Source organism: Typopeltis vanoorti, chromosome 1 (assembly GCF_054136105.1).
Source record: "Typopeltis vanoorti isolate ZY-2024b chromosome 1, IOZ_Tvanoo_1.0, whole genome shotgun sequence".
NCBI classification, from domain to species: domain Eukaryota; kingdom Metazoa; phylum Arthropoda; class Arachnida; order Uropygi; family Thelyphonidae; genus Typopeltis; species Typopeltis vanoorti.
In genome coordinates this window covers 123,397,578-123,416,185 of record NC_143549.1, presented here as the reverse complement: position 1 = coordinate 123,416,185, position 18,608 = coordinate 123,397,578, and the positions used below count along the sequence as shown (strand labels likewise).

General features: G+C 34.9%; 1 protein-coding gene across 2 annotated transcripts in view; it reads left to right on the top strand.

The window, feature by feature from the left end:
* put (activin A receptor type 2 punt) overlaps nucleotides 1-18,168 on the top strand; it is a 212,732-nt gene extending 194,564 nt beyond the window's left edge. For both annotated transcript variants that reach the window (XM_090393363.1, XM_090393371.1), the window contains exons 9-10: nucleotides 12,210-12,357; nucleotides 17,473-18,168. In XM_090393363.1, coding sequence (XP_090249489.1) covers nucleotides 12,210-12,357; nucleotides 17,473-17,507 — 183 coding nt within the window. In that variant the 3' untranslated portion in view covers nucleotides 17,508-18,168. The remainder of the gene's footprint in view (nucleotides 1-12,209; nucleotides 12,358-17,472) is intronic.
* Nucleotides 18,169-18,608: the final 440 nt, after the last annotated feature.

Below are 18,608 nucleotides of genomic sequence, written 5' to 3'. Positions count from 1 at the left end.
TTGCCACTGAATCTCCAAGGTTTGGTTCCTGTTCTCAAACTCTTTCATTTTTTTGTGAATAATGTTTGTGTATTTTAGTCTACAGCTCACATCGGATAGTTTCTCAACTTCGCTTTCGCTTTAAAACTTTCTTACGTGTTTTCTTTTCAATATGAAATTCAGTTTTATTCTACTCAAGACTAACTGTTGATCACTTCCAATTTAAAATCCTCTGTACACTCTAGTGTCCTCCACCAGTGAGAATACATCAGAACAATAACATAGTCAGTGAGACTTTTCTTATTCCTAACACCAACATTGTGTTAGTAAACAAGTCCATGTCCTGAGCAGAAATCCAACAGGTAATTGCTATTATTATTAACTTGCTCTTTTCTCCAAATTTTCCAAAAATATTTTTGTATGTCTGACAATCATTTCCTACTCTGCTATTTAAATCCTCAACAAGGACCAACTTTTCTTTTTTCACTGTGTCACTTGCTTTCTCTGAAGCCTCAAATTCCTCCACTTCTTCCTTTGTAGAACCTTCTTTGAGACCATTGGCATAAATAAGTCTCGCTGTCCAGTTCTCGATTGTGATATTTGCCCACACCACTCTACTGGATATTGCCTGTCATTCAAGAAGATTAGTCTTGTATTTGGTGTTGAATACTATGGCTACTCTTTCTTTTCCCTGATTGTTATTGCCTGAATATAACATTTTGTATTTATTTCTTAGGAAGATTTCACCAGTTGTTGTCTTTTTTGCTTCAGTCACTCCTTATTATGTCTATCTGGTACGTATCCAATTCCTCAGCAAGCTCTTTTTTTTTTTTTTTTTTTTTTTTTTTTTTTTGCCATTCAGGCTTCTTATGTCAATAATCCGACTCTTGAATCGATTTCAGTTATGGTAATATAGACTAAAATCAGCATCAGGAACCAGTGAATTTCTTGGGTTTTTAAGAGAGAGAACTACCTTAAGCAGTTAAGCAGTACATAACAGGGCGAATGTGGATCGAGGGTCTGATTATCTCATCAGAAGATATTGTTGTAAATGAAGTGTCACATCTTCCTCCAGTTGATGAAAGTAGCCATGAAGTGATCACTTGGATCACAAGATAGGAGGCAGCTTGCAGCAATATCATGGAATGAGGAATTGCATAGGAAGGAAATCTGTGCTTCTTGGTCTCTACTCAGGAAATATCTGGCAAAGGTAATGACTGAGTGTATTCAAAAGGTCAGGAGATTAAATAAGGTGGGTGTAAAATGGATGACTGAACAGGTGAAGTGTGCAATCTAGAAGAAAAAGGCATTGTGGAAGCTGCACAAGATGAGTGAAGAATCAGTTACATGAGAAGTACAAAAAGCAAACAGGGAAGGTAACTCACTTACTAAGGATGAAAAATTGTGGTATGAGTGGCAGTTAGCAAATTATGTTAAAAGAAATCCTACGGAGCTTTTCAATATGTGGCCAGTAGAAGGAAGAATATTATTGGAGAATAATAAACACTGAGGAGGATATAGTCTATCCTATCCCAATGGCTTTAACAGGCCTTTAAGGTCCACAACCTTCCAAGCATGCTTGGATTTCGTAACCGAAATACGAGGATAGAATGGTCACTCCTATGCCTCAAGGTATTCTTGGCTGTATCCGTGTGTGTTCACGGGGCCGGTTTGCCTGCTTGCGGGATGAAAAACACCAGATAAACTGGCGGGAAAAACCCTACTGCCCGCGCCCAAGACCGGCTAACTTGGCTATGGCTGAGGAAGATCCTTCAGCTCCTCACGTCTCTGACGGGAATCGAACCTAGGACACTCCTTCCCCAGGCATATGGTTGCGAAGCGCAAAGTCACTAGGCTAACCGCGCGGACGAGGAGGATATAGTACAGATGTTTAATGAGCAGTTCATTAAATAATTCCTTCCTTGTGATTGTAATATAATGCAGAATTTGAGAGTAGTGAGGATGGAGGAGGAACCAATGATGGTGAGTGAGCAGTAGGTATATGAGGTATTGAGTAAACTTGATGTCAACAAAGCCATGGGACTTGATGGTGTATTACCCTGTGTCTTAGGGAATGTTCCAGAGAGTTAACAGCTTCAACTTGCATTTTTAGTGACATGAGTCTTAGATAAGCTTAGATTCCAAAGGAGTGGAAAGATGGCGAAATTGTTCTGCTTCATAAAGAAGGGGATAAGATTAAAGCTTCGAATTATAGGACAGTTCTGCTTGTCTGGAGTTGTCAAAGTGTTGGAGAAGCTAGTGAAGACAAGGATTCAGAACTGGGTTGACAGCAGCAGAATTCTCTTTAATGGACAATATGGGTTTGTTAAAGGAAGATCTTGTTTTAGCAATCTGCTTACTATTCTAACAAGGGGACGAATACATTGGACAGGGAGAGATGAACGTAGAGTAGTATATTTAGATTTTGTAAAGGCTCTTGATAGATTACCATATGATAAATAAACTAGTAGTTAGATTGGAACAGATAGGGTTGGATAGTGCATTGGATTGGAGATTGGTGGTCAGATAGATATCAGCAAGTTGTCTATAGACAGATGATATCCCAGAAGAGTAAAGTCACTAGTTGCATGTCCCATGTTTTTGGACCATTATTGTTTAATTTTTATATAAATGACATTGGAAAGAGCTTAAATAGTGATATATATACAGTTCTTTCCAGATGATACAAAGTTGAGAAGAGTTATGAGATGTATAGCAAATGTAGCTTTGCAAGAGGACCTAAGTAGACCATCTGAATGGGTCAGTGTGTGGGAATATCAGTTTAATGATACAAAGTGTAAGATTTTAAGATTTAGGACACAGATGGGATGAAGAGTACAGGATTGGTGGAGATATTTTAGAGGCGATGAAACATCTAAGGTGATGGTGGATAGGGACTTGAAATTTCGTGGTTAGTTTGCTAAATTGTGAGGACAACAGCAGATTATGGGAATGATGTGAAGAACACTAACATGTAGAAGTAAGGACGTTTTGATTCCATCTTACAAGACTTTGATCAGGCTACATATAGGTTACTGTGTACAGATTTGGTCACCAGGTTTTCAAAAGGATAATATGTTTGAGAGTTTTCATAGACGATTGGCTAAGTTGGTTTTTGGACTGTGGAATGTGGAATATGAGGGCAGATTGAGAGAATGCAAATTACAGAGCCTGGTGGAAAGAAGAAAGAAGGGAGACATGACCAAGACATATAAGTTGGTAAAGTGTAATTCCCAGATAGTTTAAAAATTAAGGGGATAAAAATCCCTTATTCTTTTACAGTCAGTCTTTTACAAAAGCACTTAAACTTTGATATCATCCAGGTCTAGTTACTCACTGACGAGACCTCAAAAAAGGTTGAAACCGGTCTGGGTAGTGATCTCTCCTCATAATGTAGAGCAGTATTACATCTCCTAGGAGCTGTGGGTTTTTACATTATGAGAAAATATCAAGGATAGTGAGGGAGCTTGCTCCACCTTTGCTTCGAGTTGCCTTGGTGTGGTACTACCAGGTGGTCACTTATGCTTGGATTCGCCGATAGTTCTTCGGCATGAAACTCTTAGATCATAGTTTTCGATCTTAGAGTTTTGCATACTGGCTGTAAAAGAATAAGGGATTTTTATCCCCTTAATTTAATTAATTTTGCCAGAAAAAATAGCCATTTGACTTTTCATCTTACCAGGTAATTTGTATGAGATTTTTCATAGAATAATCTGGAGACAAGGGGAGAACGAGAAGCATCCCTGGAAGCTATTATAAGGCGGGAGTGAGGAGTAGATTTTTTTGCATGAAGAGTTGTGGGTGATTGGATTGCATTGTCTGAGAGTGTGGTGAGTGCAGGTACAGTGAATGCATTTAAGTCATGGTATATGATGAGCTTGATGAGCTGTGCATGTGAGAGTTAGGCCTCCTACAGTGAGTCTCGTGATTCCATGGTGATATGTTGATGATAATAATAATAATGTAGATGCTGTGAACATTAACAGTGGTGCAATGCATTTTTATTGCTATGGCTTCTGATATTCTTCTTAATTTTGTTTCATATTTCTTTTCTTTTAGTGTTACACGGTGATCAGCATTCATTTAAAAATTTTATGGAATTTACACCAGTGTTTAAAAAAAAAAAAAAAAAAAAAAAAAAAAAAAAAACTTTTTTATTAACAAAATACATTTAGAAACTGCCAACATTTTAAATCATAACAAAACACGAACCTTAGCAACATAACTAAACACGAATTAACAGTGATAAAATCACTTAAAACAAAATCCGAACTTAGTAATAACGAGAGCCGATAAAGGAAGTGCCACCATTATTTTAAACTGTACCTTCTTCTCCCATAGTCCTAAATGAACCGTTGGGTTATTCATGGCTGGTAGGTGATACTCTTTGCTAGCCTCCTCCAGTCATCTCGGTCTCTTGTTCTTGATGTCAGTTGAGAAATGGAGGAATTTGTCCATTTTTTGATGTTATCAGTCCATTTTAATCGAGGTCAGCCCCTAACCCTTGATCCCAGAACGATTCCTTCTAGGGTTTGCTTTGGAATGCCATTAGCCCTCTCCACATGTCCGAACCATTTCATCTGTCTTCTTCTGATGACTGTCAGAATATTTTCCCTTTTTCTCCCATCTATTGAGTTGATCATTTTTCGGATATTTTCATTGGTTTCGTGAGCGGTATAGGGAATTCTCAAAAGTCTTCTGTAAGTTTTCATTTCGAAAGACAGGAGTCTCCTCTCATCTTCCTTCAATAAAGTCCAGGCCTCACAACCATACAAAAGGACAGAATTCACCAAGGTGTCAGTTAGTCTTAGTCTGGTTGTGATTGCTATTCTGTTATCTTTCCACAATGGATTTAACTTCTGTAGGGGCCATGGTTGCCTTAGCAATTCGGTATTTAACGTCAGTTTTTGAACGACCATCTTGACTCAACGTGCTTCCTAGAAAAGTGAACTTCTTTACATTCTCAATTTGCTTATTGCCAATTTGTATCTTTAAGAATTCAATGTCTGATTTTGAGGTTATCATTGTTTTTTTTTTGTAGGTTTATGTATAATCCATATTTTTTTAATGTTCCGAAAACACTTCTGGTTATCTCTTGTAATTCTTCTTTACTTTCTGCCAGAACATCGATATAGTCAGCAAAACGTAAGTTATTTATTCTTAGTCCGCCAACTACTATTCCAGTGTCATATTCATAAAGAGCTTCGTCTATGACATATTCCAGAAAACAATTAAAAAGAAGAGGGGACAAGATGCATCCCTGTCTTACCCCCCCATTCTGCCCAGAATGGTTCACTGTTGTAATTTTTAATTTCAAATCTCATATCAGATGAGGAATAAAGAGATTTAATAATCCTAATGATTTTGTTGTCAATACCGTAATGTTCTAAAATTTTCCATAATGCCTCGTGCCATATTGAGTCAAAAGCTTTTTGAAGGTCTAAGAAGTTGTGACAGATTATTTTGTTATGTTCTATGTATTTTTCGCCTAGTATGTGTATTGTAAAAATATGGTCGATTGTACTTCTGGACTTCGAAACCTGCTTGTTCATCTGATAGTCTGCTTTCTATTTCCTTTTTGATTCTTGACAATAGTATTTTTAACAGGATTTTGCTTGGATGACTAATAAGGCTTATTGTTCTGTAGTTGCTACACTTATTGCTGTTTCCCTTTTTAGGGATAAGTACAAGGACAGAAGTCTGCCAATCAGAAGGCCAAGTCTCTGTGTTCCATAAGTCCTGGAATAAATTTAGCAAGGTGTCTATGATGATGTCACCTCCTTCGCTTATCAGTTCCACTGTGACACCATCACTTCCCGGTGATTTTCCAATTTTTGAGGAGCTAACTGCTGCAATAACTTCTTCTTTTAATATCAGGTAATCTCCTTCCCCCGAACCTCCTGGCAAAATTCCGTCCAAAATATCATCAGTCAGTTGAGGGTCCTTTTGAAAAAGCTTGGTTGCATAACATTTCCATCTATCAATTATTTTCTGGTTATCCATGACAGGAGTTCCATCTTCATCTTCTATGCTCCAATTAATTGCGGTAAAAGGTTTGGTTAGCTTATTGATAATTTGAAAAGCACTTTTAGAATTATTTTTATTTAAGTCCTCTTCTATATTTTTGCATTCATCCAATATCCATAAGTTTCTAGCATGTTTGATTTCTTTTTTAATAATCTTAATAATATTTTTATAGTGTTCTCTATTATCACCACTATTAATATGAGATTTCAAATATCTTCTTTTGTCGCATAGGTCCAAAATATTGTTGGTTATCCATGGTTTATTTATTTTGCTTTTGTATCCAAGGATTTCTTCGGCTGTCTCAGTTATCTTTTGTGAGAAGTATTTGGTTTTAGATTCGATACTATTATGTTTCTTGAAGCTTGTGTCAAAAATTTGTTTTAATTTGTATTTATATGGTGTATTTATTTGGGGATATTTTAATTTTTCTATATTATATCTTTTACCAGTTGATTTTGTAGGTAATCTTTCCCTCATTTTCATATTCACAGTTGTGATGACCATATTTTGGTCGCTGCCAATGTCGGCACCAGGAAATGATCTGGTTCTTATGAGGTTGATGGAGTTTTTAAATCTTGTGCTTACAAGGATAAAGTCAATTTGGTTGTGTGTTTTACCATCAGGGGAAATCCATGTCCATCTTCTGGAAGGTTTATGGGGAAATAGAGTGTTAGTAATGGTCTTTTCTATTCACTCTGGTGATTGTTGCATTAAGTTGACCATAAAACTCCTCTACTTCGGCTGTCTCAGTTATCTTTTGTGAGAAGTATTTGGTTTTAGATTCGATACTATTATGTTTCTTGAAGCTTGTGTCAAAAATTTGTTTTAATTTGTATTTATATGGTGTATTTATTTGGGGATATTTTAATTTTTCTATATTATATCTTTTACCAGTTGATTTTGTAGGTAATCTTTCCCTCATTTTCATATTCACAGTTGTGATGACCATATTTTGGTCGCTGCCAATGTCGGTACCAGGAAATGATCTGGTTCTTATGAGGTTGATGGAGTTTTTAAATCTTGTGCTTACAAGGATAAAGTCAATTTGGTTGTGTGTTTTACCATCAGGGGAAATCCATGTCCATCTTCTGGAAGGTTTATGGGGAAATAGAGTGTTAGTAATGGTCTTTTCTATTCACTCTGGTGATTGTTGCATTAAGTTGACCATAAAACTCCTCTACTTCGGAGTCCTCGTGATCTGTGGTTGGGGCATAGACCTGTATGATGGTGATATTGAGTGGTTTTCCTCTCAGGCGGACTAGAGCAATTCTGCTATTGATAGGGTTGAATTCCATGACAGAATTTCGTGATGATTTGTGTATCAAAAACCCGACACCTTCCTTTCCACTGCAGTCACATCTAGAGTAAAAAAGCAAATGTCCTTCATCTGTTGTTAGCTCTCTTGTTTTGGGCCATCAAATTTTACAAAGTCTCATAACAGTCCATTTATATCTTTTTAGTTTGTGTTGTAGTAATTTGAGTTGACCTTGTAGTAGAGTCCTAATATTCCAAGTTCCAGTCATTAAATGGTTGCGGAGTCTGAATCTGGATCCAGTTTTTCCATTATTTTTGTCAGTGATAGTGGTAGCACCAGTCGCTAACTTCGCATTGCCACCCCTGAGCTGCTACCAAATGGCAACGCAGACCTTGTTGAACCAGGCAGTGTCTGAGCCGGCATGGTGTGCTGTGTTAAATCCTTTGCCATGAATGTCTAATGTGAAGTAAATTAAGACAGATAGTGCCAATCTCCTCTTCTGTCTTTGCCTGCTAGCATTTAGCTGGGCATAGTGGGATGGCCTTCATGCCTTAGGAGGCCCTACCAGGAGTAATGATACTACCAACATCCCCCCCCGCTACGGTGAGGCAGCATAGCAGGACTTGGGGGGGGGGGGATTTACTAGTTTTTGTGTTGGGTGTACAAAATACCGTACCACTTATGTAGAAAAAATGAATCTGCTGGTCTCTGACAATAACACATACCAATTAGTTAACTACAACCCAACTAATAGAATAAAAAAACAAAACAGAGAAACTACTTAAGTCAATTACCACATGGCCTGAAGATACAGTCAAAAATCTACTTCTGCACTGCACGCGCTTCCCAAAAATTTACGGGCTGCCAAAAATTCACAAAGAAAACACACCGCTAAGACCTATAGTTGAAGGAATTGATAGCTCGACGTATCACTTAGCCAAAAAATTAGTGGCAACACTCAAGGAGTTGGTAGGTCATTCTCCCTCCTATATCAAAAACACACAACACTTCATAAATATCATCAAAGACATTACATTACAAAAAGATGATTTATTAGTCAGTTTTGATGTCTCTGCCCTCTTTACGAATGTCCCAATCAGTGACACAGTCCTTCTCCTACATAACAAATTCCCTCCAGATATCACGGCGCTCTTTGCTCATGTATTACGTTCTGGTTATTTTGTATGGCAAAATGCCTTCTACGTACAAAATGAAGGCACAGCCATGGGCTCGCCATTATCCCCCCCCCCCCCATTGCTAACTTTTACATGGAACATTTTGAGCAACTTGCTTTAGGTTCCTCCCCTCTAAAACCCAAAGTCTGGCTTAGATATGTTGACGACGTTTTCGCGATCTGTTCCCATGGCCGCCAGACATTAGTCACATTCCTTAGCCACCTAAACAAACAACACAAACGCACACAGTTCACAATTGAGATTGAAAAACATAACACACTTCCGTTTCTAGATACACTTGTCACACATCTTCCCTCTGGCAATCTTTCCTTCATTGTTTACCGGAAACCGACAATACGGGACAATGTATACACATGAACTCCTCCCACCACCACCCAACACAAAAACTAGGTGTCATCAACACTCTAAAAAACACAGCTCAGAATTTAAAATTATCAGCAGTACTTTCCAAAAAAACAGATACAGCCAAAACACTGTTAACAAAATTCTCTACAAAACCTCAATGAAAAACAAAGACAAACCAGACTACAGTAAAACTCTAACCATTCTCTACATTAAAAGAACATCACACAAAATAAACACAGTGCTACAAAAATACAACTTCAAAGCCACCTTTAAACCTCCTGCAAAATTAAAAAGCTTAGTCAACTCATCCAAAGACCCACTCTCTCTCCACTATCCCACCCTGGAGTATATTGTATTTATATTTATTGTACTTGCAACATACCTTACGTAGGAGAAACAGGACACACAATTCCTCTCAGACAAAAAGAACATAAACGACACATTAAATATAATAATTATGTGTAAGGTATTCAGGGCATGATCCGAAAGGATCATGCCCTGAATACCTTAGACAAAATTGTTTGGAAAAATACTAGCTGTCTACATTGCACTAAAACATGGTATGAATGGAAATTTAAAGAAGCCCATGTAAGATCATTATCAACCAACCTCAATCTGAACAATAATGATGGTCTTAAAATCCCAAACATATGGAAGGCATATATTCGACCCACGGAACCTTATGCACTAAGAACAACTATAAATAGGACTAAAAAATCCAGTATCTTAAATAACAATTGTAATACTAAAAATAGGACGTCATTGTTTCTGAAAGAAAACCATCTTTAAGAAAGAATGTTTAATCCTGTCATCATAAATAGAATTTAGCTTGATGTAATTTATATATATATACAGGGTGTTCGGGATAAATTTGACAGTTTCGTAAGGAAAAAGAAAATCTTCTTTGTATCTATTAAATTTAATGAATTGACAAAAAAACATTACAGGCAGAGTTAATTACAATACTATCAACAAGATTTACTCAAAATAACCACCATTAGCATCGATCACAGCTTCAATTCTGCTTCGGAACCTCGAACAAGCTGATGCTACAGTCTCCCTGGGAAGGGCCGCAAAAACTGTTTTAATTTTATCCATTAACTGGGCTTTTGTATTACTGGAAGTGCGATTGGTGTCTTTTTCAACTGCGCCCCATACAAAATAATCCATGGGGTTAAGGTCTGGGGAGTTTGGAGGCCAAACATTTGGACTGGTGAAGTCGTAGAAATTTTCAGACAACCATTTTTGACTTTTCCCAGAGGTGTGGCAAGGGGCCGAATCCTGCTGCCATACATATGGCCTACCATTGGCTACCCTTGTTATCCAGGGCTTGACTACAGTTAGCAACTCCACGAACAAAGCCCGAATTCCAATGCCAGGGTTCTTCAACACCTGTTCCTGCAGATTTGCGAGGAATTCTGCTGTACGAACGCAATCAGATCGTCTGCTAGGGATCTTTCTTCTTGCTACATCCTCGTAGTCACCATTGCAAGTCTCTAGTTCATGCCTGATTGTTTTTACTGTATTCAGGGAGCATTGGGCAGCAGTCGTAATATCCTTATTTTGATGGCGGGCACGAATCATCATGATACAAGTTATTCTCTTCCATGATTCAGGTGGGTTCCAGCTATCCATCCTTTCTGACATCTTGTATATGAATGAAGAAGGGTCCAAACTTTTAAATGAAGAGAAGTGTGTGTTAATACATGTAACTTACGGAAAAATATAATTAATTATAAATATGTCAAATTTATCCCGAACACCCTGTATATATATTTTTTTTTTCCCCACTGGAGGTCATGCCAGTAGAATAACATGTGATCAAATCATTGTTTCTCTAGCTTAGTTAATAATGTAGCTCAGCTTGTCTTGTATATTTATGTATGCTCCAGATGATGATCTTGATATGAAGATCGAAACATCGGGATAATAAAAAAGTTTTTTTTAACACTGTTGTAAATTCCATAAAATTTTTAAATGATTGTTTAATTTTTTTTTTTTTAAGTTGAGATTAGTTTTGATTGTGTTTGACAACATGTTCTGCTATTTTTCTGTGGTTATAGCTTTTGGAATTTTTTGGAAAACATTATATATGGCAAGCACAGTAGTGTTCATACAAGCAGGAATCAAGAGATGTAATTGTTAACCCAGTTTAGATGGTGTTGCAGTTTAGTTGGCAGGTAAAATGATAAACTGCATTGCAACACTGTGGAATTTTATGGGTTGTTTTCTTTTCTATTATTTTTAAAATATTTCATAGTTTTGAATAACTCATGAAAACTTTATAATTGAAACATTTAAATATGTTTTATAGATTTATATATATATATTTTACATATAGAAATTACAAAATTTTATTATAGGAAATATTTATTTTATTCTGAGGGGTGGTAGCTCTTATTTTGTTTGTCGAATTAACATAGTTTATTAATTGTTGTAAGTACGCACAGTTTAAAATCTTTGATGAGTAATTTCCCAATTTCAATCTTCTATATTAATGAATGAGAGAGTGCGGTTGATTTGTAAGCATTCAGTTTAAAAAAATTTATCTTTTTTTTTTTTTTTAGCTGCAGTAAATATATTCAGATCAAATGATGCTCCTTAAAAATAATAAAGCTTTGCTTATCTCAGTATATTGAAGATTACAAAAAAAGGAGTTACATGAACCATAGGTTCAGAGATAATATAAAGTCTTTATACTAACAAGTATCTTTATTTAATAGGCATCCAATATTTTGCTTGTTTTATAGAAGTTGTAGCCATTGGTTTAAAAAAAAAAGTGTTGCAAAGATAACTATATTGACATGCCATTCAAATGCTGTCTTCTTTTTTTTTCTTCTTTTTTTAAATTGGAAAATGAGTGTTTACCAGGTGGAGTCGAATGGTACAGCAAAACTGCAATGGTATTTATAATCATGTTTTAAATAGGTCTACTGGAAGTGAAAGAGAGAGAAAAAGCACTCTTGTGGCTGTAATGATACAAAACTGCTGCAACAATTCTCTCTCTGACACATACACACAAAAAATGTTGTATTAATTTTTTGTGTACATAGATATACATCCAAAAATGTTACAGACTAGTTCAGACATAGCTGAATGAAAACATTAATTTCATAATTACTGTTACTAGTCAAAAGTACTCTGACCTGCTTCTAAATGTGCAGTTATTTTGTATAATAACTTTCATTTTTTCACTAACTGATCCTTTCATAACATTGCAGTTTTATTGTATATATTGTTTTGAGAAAATTGTTCTGAACAGTTTCAATCTTGTGAATTTTTAATTGGTATTTCTCACAACAGAATAACAAAAACGTATTATCACATTTGATAGAAACTGATTCATCATCAGATTTTATTTAGTATTTTCAGTAAAACTTCTATTTTGTACAATTGGTATTTTTCAGAATTTGGCTTCATTTTGTGACACAATTGAAGAATGCTGGGATCAGGATGCAGAGGCCCGATTATCTGCTGGTTGTGTGCAAGAAAGAGTAGTAGCTCTATACCGGAGTACCAGCCAAACCTCAGGAACTCAAACTAGCTCCGAGTTGGGTAAATATATATAATTATATGATTTATGACTATCCCATCTGTGGTACCAAGGTACTATATATATTAGATGTGCTTTTGGTTATATAAGTAGAGAAACTTTGTTCTCAACCAAATCTGGTATGCTTCTGCAAGCCACTTTAAATCTTTGTTTGGAAATCTGAAGATCTGCTGGTGCATTGGGCAGTAAGAATCATCTATTACCTATGACAAATTATCTGTGTTCTGTAGAATTAATATTTGATATATCTTAATAGTATATTAGAATTGTATTTAATTTAATATAAAAATCATAATTTTATATTAAGAATTTTTATATTAGACATAATACACTAGTGGCATATTTCCATAATCCTAAAATAAAAATAAATGAATTTCATTGATTATAATTAGATTCTTATTATTAAGAGAAACCTTCAGGAAGTCAGGGACTTATCAAGAGAGGCCACATATTACCTGCACCAACTGTCATACCTTTTCTCAAATACATTCATACTACCTGCACTCAACATCTCCAATGGTGGTCCATTCCAATCAAGCACCAGTCTATGAGAGACAAATCGAGCTCTCACCACCTTCTTGATGGCATTCATTCTCAACTTCCAAAGATGTCCTCATTCTTTCCTCACCTTCCTTAAAATGAAAAATTCCAATTACTGATATCCTGTATGACCCTGTCAGAAGTTTGTGAGTCTTGATCATATCACCCCCCCCCCTTTCTCCTGTTTGCAGTCCCCAAATTCGCAATTTGCCTTCCTAATCTATATTTCACAATCCCAATTTCATCTTTAACATTCTCCTTTGCACACACTCTCTCTCTCTTTCTCTCTCTCTTTCCACTGTATCAGAATCACCACAGAAACCAGAACTGTGCAAAATAGTCCAAGTGAGGTCTTATCATGCCCTTGTCAAGAGTCAAAATGACTGCTTTATCTTTACTTGTCAATGTTCATTTTAGCATTGTAATTATCATCTGAATTGTGTTTGCAACCTTAGCTATTTGCAACCTTTGAACTTCAACTTCTTATCTACTAAAACACCAAGATCTCTAGCCTGATCAGTTTCATCTAGCATAATCCAATCAATATAATGTGACATTGGATATCTAATCACACCAAAGTGCATGAACTAACATTGGACTGATAGCCATTTTCACATGCCTTCAATTCCAGCCTATCTTTGCATCATCCAACAAATAGCTGCATGTCTCCTGTCAAATCCTTTCCAATGTCATTAATGTATAGATTGTGAATAACAGTGGACCAAGGCTTGTGGTGGATCCTTGTGGTGCACTACTGCTTTGCTTTAAATCTTGCAGACATCCCCCATATACTACTTTTTGATGTCTGTCAGTCAGCCATCCTCTTATCCATTCTAATATTTTATAATCCAATCCTATATTCTCCAATTCATGCAACAGTGTTTCTTGCTGTATTCTGTGGAAAGTCTTAGCAAAAATCTAAAAGTATCATGGTGTATCAATTCTCCTTATCTAGTTCAATGGTAACATTGCTATAGAATGTGAGCAAGTTTGTTCAAACAGGACTCTTACTTAGTAAATCCCTGCTGTTCATTGCAAAGTATAGATCCTGTCAACCCATTTCTGCATGTGAGCTTTAACCAACTTTTCCAAAATCTTCACCACCGCTCCATAGATATTGATAGGTCAGTAATTGGATACATCAGTATTTGTCTTACTCTGATGCAGCAGGATTGCCATACATCATTTCCACTCCTGTGCAATTGTCTCTGTTCTGAGACTCAAATAATATAGCCTGGTCAAAGGAATAGCCAGTTCAAATGAACACTCGTTTAGCATCTGTGCTGAATATTCCATCAGTACCTATTGCCTAATTCTTATTCAGTTTGTGCAACAGCTCTAGTACCTCCTACTCATACATCTGAGTTTCTTCATCCAGTGAAAAAATAACATTGAGCACTCATTCATTGAACAGTCTCCTCTGTATCTGTCACCATAACATCTGCATTCAGTAGTTATTTTTTCATATTTGTTTTTTCTTTTTCTTACAGCAAATGATAAAATTCTTTTGGTTTGGCTTTAGCTTGTAGAGCTAGTTTCTTTCCATGCATCAGGTATAACTTTTCTGGCCCACTGCTTTAATTTTCATAACTGACATCCTTATGCACACAGTATTCCTAGGCATCATCTTTTTCTTACAAATCTCTTGCTTAATAACATTACACATGCATTTCATGCCTACTATATTTATTCTTCAGGCTCTAGGGATATTCCAAAAATACATCATTTAGGTATTTTTTAAATGCTTCCCATCACCGTCAATATCCTTGCTATCATTACGATACCACAGAACTCGGCATACTCTTACTCTTCTTGGTTCTGCTTTGTAGTTCAGCATGTGACCTTTTCTGAATGGAACAATGAACATAGCCACTTCCCAATTTAGTACTGCACTAACCAGATTGAGTTTCAAACACTCAACAAACCAAAATAAAAATCTTTAATTTACAAATAATACTAATATATACAACATCAGGTTTACACAATTTATCTATGCAAGAACCAGTGTATTCTTCACATTATAACTCCAACCAACATTAAAAACAAAAGCTGGCTACACAGCTTCATCAATTTCTCATAAGCCAGTAGTTGTTATCCTGTATATGGACAAAATTCCACGAACCTCTTAATATCTTGCCTCCTACAGAACTTTTATTCCTTCTTGAGTTTACACAGGAGAAAGACTAACACATAACAAAAGTGCTCTCTATAGGATAGCAAAATAAGTGAAAACTCTTCTTGCGTCTTACAACATTCACAGAACACTGAAGAAAACATATCCTGTTACATCCAATGCACTCCAGTATCATCACTTTCTATATGAAAGTAACAGCAAACCCCAAATAAACTACTAAAAACTCATCACTTAAGAATGAATTAACTTCCTATGTGAAATTCACAACATTATTCTTTAAAACCTTATCAACAGTTTTATCACTTCAAAACAACTTTGTCTTCTATATGCAAGCTTCTGAAGAAATAACTAAAACATGCCAGCAGTTAGAAATCACCTATCAGACCTAGAATCCTAAGTAAAACGAACCTTACTGGTCCATTTTATGTGAACTGGAAATCAATAAAGTTCCTTTCAGCTTTAACTAAATTAAATCCTATATGGATAAATAACTATAAAAACTTAATTTATCTTTTTCATAACAAGGATATCCTCTCTGTCTTCTATTTCTAACTTTTGTTCTAATTTCTGTCCAGTCTTTCCTGCTGTGTTCCTTTTTTACTCCATAGACAACTGAACGCTTGGCAACATTTGATAATGTTCTTTTCACTTCTGTGCATGCTCGGAAATGCAACTGAGAAACTTCAAACTTCCACTCAAGTCCACTATCGTGTGCCACCATTACTGCTTTCCAACGTCAGGCATGAAGTGCAGTTCTTTCTTTGCAGTGCAGAAAAGTGTATTTAACAATTTCAAAATTAAACAACTAGAAATTATAACAGTTTGTCATTTCACATCTAAGCAAGACTTCACTAGCCAGATAAAATGTCTTTCCTGTGACACAATAAACAATGTTTAACTAACATAGTATTGCATTACTAATTTCTTAACTTTAATTAATTTTTATATTTTTAACTTGTGGAATATTTGAATTTTAATACAGATATCCTAGAATGCAGAGTGGCATGTTTACTGCATATGCATGTTTTTATGGAATGAAGCTCCATCCTGATAAATCAAGATATCAGAGTAATTATCCAAAAATGGGACATTTTATCTTTAAATTAGAAATTAAAATAAACAAACTGTGAAAAGCATAAAAGTTTGTAGAAAAGAATAGCAAAGCTTAGGCCATGTTAATTGCTTTTTGTAAACTAATATTTTTTGTAAATTAAATTACGCTAATGAAATAATTACTAGTCGGAAATTTTATATTAGAGATAGGAATAATTTGAACACATACCTGAATGCTTGGAGGGTAATGATGATGCTAAACTTTAGCATCATCATTACCTGAGTGATGACGAAAAATGTGGAAGATGTGAAACTAGTAGATAAGATAAATGGAAACATAAATCCACAAAAGTAATAAGAAGACTAGAATACATCCATCCATCAGTGGCTCTAACAGGCACTTAAGCACTACAGCCTTCCAAGTATCTTGGATTTCCTAACCATAATACGAGGATAAGGGGATTACCCCTGTGCCTCTAAGTATTCTTGTCTGTAAATTGCATGTATTCTATTAGCTGGTTTGCCTGTTCTGAGTGATGAAAAAGCTTAAGTTTCTGGGAGAAAAACTCTCTACCTCCGTATGAGACTGGCTAACTCACCTTTAATCTAAAAAGACCAGATATAGGTTCCTCACGTCATGGATGGGAATCAAACCTAGGTCTTTCCAACCGAAGGGCTTGTCTATACCAGCTGAGCTACAGAGGTTATAAGACTAGAATACAGTAATCAAAAATTATGAATTTAAAAAAAAAAAAAAAGAAAGAAAAAAAAAGTGAATTGAAAGCCTGTAGCAATGCTTAAAAAAATAGAAAGTATGATTGTGTTGACCTTTTCAGAGAAATTGTCATCAGATAATAGAAGAATCAATTAAATTAATTAATCATTTGAATTTATTAATTAAAACAGTCAGTGGAATACAATTTTTTCATTAGAATGGAAAATTTCATTTGAAACATAAAACATATTTTAAAATAAACTAAAAAGCATGCAAAACTGTATTTGCTTAGTGTGAGATTGGGATTCACGTTGAATTTAAATGGAATTTACTATGTGGTCACTAAAGAAGGAAATGGTTTCGTTGTGTATTTTACATCATTCTCCAGTCCTGTGTATGCTTATTTAACATTTTACCTTATCTCACACATAAAATATGCCAACAGTGATTTACTATCAAAGCTAAATTTAACCTTCTTTCATTGAAAAGAAAGTTGAGAAAAAAAAATTTTTTTTACACTATACTACATCTTTTTTGCTCCACCTCTGCCTTCTTCTGTAGAAAAAATGAGCTTTCCTTTTTACTTTCTTTAATATTCAGAATTTTTATCTTAGTAACAAATTATGCATTTTGCATATTTTTAATTTATATTTTATAATTTCTTTTCCTTTACAGGAAATGAAGTAATGTTGACTACCTCAGACATATAGGCAATTACAGTGTGCATCCCAAAGTGTTTCTGCACAAGATCTGAATATAAGCTTGTATAGAAAATGTAATACAATATAAAGATCATACTTTTTTGTATACTAAATTCATTGTGTGATGAATATGAAATGTGGATTTAATGGTGTACATGTGAACTCTATTCCTCACTCTATCCTCCCTCCCTCTACCTTTCCATTGTACATGGAATGTATGGACCTTGTTGTGCCTTTTCTACTTGAGTACAAGAAGATACTATACGATAACATAAGAATCTACATCAGCAGTTTTAGAAATATCTATACTTCATTGTAAACATGCTCTTCTTTTGTTATTTTATACAAGATTAATATACTTCAATCTTTAGTCAGAGGAATAAATTTTCTTCATTCTCTCTGGCATAGACATTTATTGGAACCGTTTTTGTGTACGCAAGCATGCACATTTTGTGAGTATAGATGTATGTGTGAATGCATATCGTAATGTTTGTGAAATTTCATGATATACTATTACGTAATGTAACGTATTATATCTTTACATGTACAACATTTTATACACATTTTTTTTTCATTTAGAATGGTTATGGCTATGGCCATTATTTTGTTGCTTAAACAAAATGAGTACAAAGGGCATTTTTTTTTTCCATTGTTGAAATATGTTTTGTTATATCACATGTGCTGTTAATGCAGCTATTTAAGATTTATTTTTAAGAAAATCCTCTGCAGTCTTTATTCAATTCAGAAAATGTAAATAATATATAGTCACTTAATGTTAAATCTGTTGTTAACTAACTTCCATAGTTTTATTTTAGAAACAAGATTTAGCTATCCTGTTATTCTGCATTTAGGCACTTTTTAATCAAAAAATTTAAGTTCATGGATTATTGATAGCTTTTTCTAACTAAAAATTAAACTTTATTTTTATTTTTTCTCCATTAATAAGTCACTGAATTCATAATTAAAATTTGAATGAAATACACATGATTTAGTTCATGTAAAAAATCAAAAACATCTTAAAATATGGCATTTGATTAGAATTTATAGGGAATAAGAATCTTATAGAAAGTAAAGTTGTTTTCATAAATATTTACTCACTAATTGATAAGC